Source organism: Physcomitrium patens, chromosome 8 (assembly GCF_059467195.1).
Source record: "Physcomitrium patens ecotype Gransden chromosome 8, ASM5946719v1, whole genome shotgun sequence".
NCBI lineage: Eukaryota > Viridiplantae > Streptophyta > Bryopsida > Funariales > Funariaceae > Physcomitrium > Physcomitrium patens.
Window position 1 is genome coordinate 11,858,650 of NC_143417.1, and position 3,543 is coordinate 11,862,192.

The 3,543-nt window shown below is 48.7% G+C and overlaps 1 protein-coding gene across 1 annotated transcript; it reads right to left on the reverse strand.

The window, feature by feature from the left end:
- On the reverse strand, positions 1-3,543 carry LOC112285863 (protein STABILIZED1). Its single transcript, XM_024527168.3, has one exon. The coding sequence runs from the start codon at positions 3,243-3,245 to the stop codon at positions 195-197; it is 3,051 nt and encodes a 1,016-aa protein (XP_024382936.1). The 5' UTR covers positions 3,246-3,543; the 3' UTR covers positions 1-194.

The window sequence follows — 3,543 nt, forward strand, 5'->3', positions numbered from 1 at the left end:
TTCTCCAAAAATCTTTCTGATTAAGATGATATATACATGTAGAGTGAACTCGGTTCTGGATAATCTGTGGTTCAAAATTAGGTGACTTTACAATTACCTGTCCGAGACACTACAAAATCCCTAGGTTCAAAGAGAATACGGCCATTCCCTCCCAGTAATGAAGATGCTCACTCGGAGGAAGAATGCGAACACTATTACATCGTTTCTTCGTCCTTCGCTGCCAGAACAAGTTTCTTCAAAATAGCCTCTGTAGAGAAATGCGCATTCTCAACCGCCTTAGAAACTTTAGTCCACTTCTCACCATGCCGAGGCTCAGCAGCTGAACATCTCTGAATTACATCCTGTTGCACATCCTCGCCCGAATGCTGAAGCTCAAACTTGTACAGCTGGGCCCAGAAGTCTCCAATGTCAGGAGCCAAAGTCACAGCTCGATTCAACCAACTTCTTGCCTTGTCCACCTTACGGTCCTGCCAAAACAACTTCGCAACAGCTGCAATAACATATGGGTCCTGATCACAGCGTTTCAACGCATCAACACTCTTAGACTTGCGTTGAGGTCGTGGAGCCATATCGATGGCTTCTGCCCATAGGCGTCCACTAGAAGGACAATCTTGTAGAGCCTTGGCCATCAGAGACTCTGCATCCTTCTTGTTTCCAGCATGAGCCTCGACGCGGATGGCAGCCAGCCAAAGCTCAGGATTGTGTGTATTCTTGAGCCTGGCCTTCGTGAGAACAGCTCTGGCCTTACTCAAACCACCCAACTTCTCTTCCAAGGCAGCCGCAGATAACCAAAGTGGAATACTGTGAGGACAATTCCGCAATGCTCTCTCGTACGTCTCTCGCGCTGCTTCAGGCTGGCCAAGACGATCCTTGAGCTGCCCTAGCATAAGCCATAGCTTGTGGAATTGTGGAAATCTTTCCAGACCTTCTTCCAACAATTCTCTCTCCTTGTCCACATTTCCTATCTCACGCTCCACTATCGCTGACTTCATCCAGACCCGCTCAGTGCCTCCTCTCTCTCTAGCCTTTGCTAACAGCATCCGAGCTCTCTCTGGTTCATGATTCTCAAACTCTAATTTAAAGGCAGCCAACCAAATCTCCTCGGAATTAGGTATAGCAGCATAAGCCTCTTGAAGAATGGCACGAGCTGAAGGAACATCCCCAGCTAACCACTTCTCCTTGGCACCCATGAGCCACAACACTTCAGCCTGAGGGCAATAACCTACCGCCTTCTTCAACATGGCGTCCAGAGATTCCCGAGTTCCATGACTCTTCTCCAATTGTGCGGCTCGCAACCAAACACTCTTCTTGCCCGGAAAGAACGTCAATGCATGAGCGTAAATTGCTCGAGCTGTTTCCACAGATCCACGTTTCTTGCACTCATCCGCGTCTGCCACCCATGTTCTTTTCCTGTCCTCTTCTTCTACTCCAATGCCGATAGTTGAGGTAATGATAGCTTGGCAAGTCGCCACTGAGCCGGCACGCTCCGCTGCTTCTGCCTCCTTCATCCAGGCTTCCCTGTCTATAGAAACTCCATCGCGTTGGAGCGTACGAATAGCTCTGTCAATGATCTTGCCCACCATAGCTATATTCCTGTTAGCTTCTTCTAGCTTAGCTGCAGTAATCCATATACTTGTCTCCGTTGGTAACATTTCACGTGCTTTGTTAAGAACACGCTTTGCATTATCGTAGGTCTCAAGGCGAGCCAAAGCCAGCCAAAGCTCCACGTGAAGAGGACAACATTCAACGGCTCGTGAGAGAAGGATTCTTGCATCATCTTCCTTGGCGAGTTCAACTACAGCTTTCCAAATCCTCACAGAGTCTGGTATATGTTCAAGTGCTTTCCGCAACACCCGTGACTTGCTGATATCATCACTCTCAAGTTTCGACGCTTGCATCCACAACTTCACAGAATTAGGGATGGCCATAACTCCCTGAGCCAAAACAGCTTTGGCATTCTGGGGAGTCGCTAACCGGCAGGCCTCAAGCCAGACATCCTCGTTTTGAGGGCATTCCTCGCATCCTTGCTGTATGAAATTCCTGGCTGCTTGAATTTTTCCGGCAACCTCTTCCAGACGCGCAGCTGCAATCCAACCAGGGGCATGCTTCGGGTTCGTCTGTATGACAGACTTTAGCAATAACCTAGCCTTTTTTATGTCAGAAATTTCGGCGTCGCTATTGATTTTCATGCTTTTTAGATCGGTGAGATACCCCTTTGGATCTACGACAGTCAATCCGCTCACAGAATCGGAAAGACGATCCAGCTTAAGGGATAACACTGTACCTCTTCCTTCTCCAACGGCTGTAAGATCTGTAACAGGAGTCTGCCCGTACGGGGTTTCCACACCCGCAGCTCTGGACCGAGGGTCAAGCGCAGTTGCATGTTCATGTTCCTGCTTGGCACGTTCAAAAAGAGTGTCTGGTGGGGGAACAAAACTCTCAAATCTTTTCTTTTTGTTTCTCAGCGAATAGTCCCCGATTTCTGGTATACTATCCCACTCCGAGGCTGATAAAGTCACTAACTTCCGCTTCAAATCTGCAAACTGCTCTGTAATTTTAGGATTAGAAGCACGATACTTCTCGATTTCTTTCTTCAGACGTGCCTCCCGGCGATCCTTCCGCCTGGAGTCCATGCGCTTGTCAATATCCTCCCATACGGCATCAGCCTCCTTGTCATCTTCATCATACTCTCCAGAAGCAAATAATCCCACATCATTTCCTTCAAACTCGTCGAACTTCTGATTTTCATCATACCCTTTCTCCTCCGCTTCCTCCTCCTCCTCTTCGTTTCCTCCTTTGCCTTTCCCACGCCCAGCTCCTGCTATCGCTGCTGCAGCTCCTCCGATTGTAGTCGCAGTCCTGTCCGGCAAATCAGGTGCAGCTCTTGCAGGTCCAATATCAGACCTAGTGGTGAACCCGGTGGCACCACGCCCCAATCCAGCAACATAATTAGCCGGAGGTCGCGAGTTCAGAAAATCCAACCGAGGCTTGGGGACGACCGGCGCTTGCATACCTCCCAGAACTCTTCCTGTCATATGTAGAGTGGAACCATCCGTTACCCCATAGCTTCCAAGCAAAGCATCGTCCTGTGTGAGCTGCTTGTTACCATACACAACACCAAAATGCCGCGCAAGAATGCGCTCTCGCGCTTCCACAGTCTCCTTCAGCGTTTGCACAGTTGCAGCCCCTTCCGGCAAGGACACAGAGATTGTCCTCCCCGCAAAATTCCGTACTAACAAATGCATGGTATGCTCCTACAAAACTACCGCAACAAATTCCCACACTACAAAATTCAAAAAATAAATAAAACCCTAATCAAAAGCCCACATCACCAGCGGATAGCCTCACCTCAATCACCGCAAACACAAACCCAAGAAACCTTCAAGATCCTCAGTCCTACACCCTAATTTAGTTCTAAAATCGTAACCTGCAAAACAGTACTTTGACGAAGAAACCTGAAATAAAAACCACCGCATAAAAATTTGCGCAGTACAGCGTGGCCCTCCTATTGAAGGCCATGAGGTGTTGCAGAGTGCCGGATTG

Coding starts and splice junctions, on each gene's coding strand:
- LOC112285863 (XM_024527168.3), bottom strand. CDS start 3,245: ATGCATTTGTTAGTACGGAATTTTGCGGGGAGGACAATCTCTGTGTCC.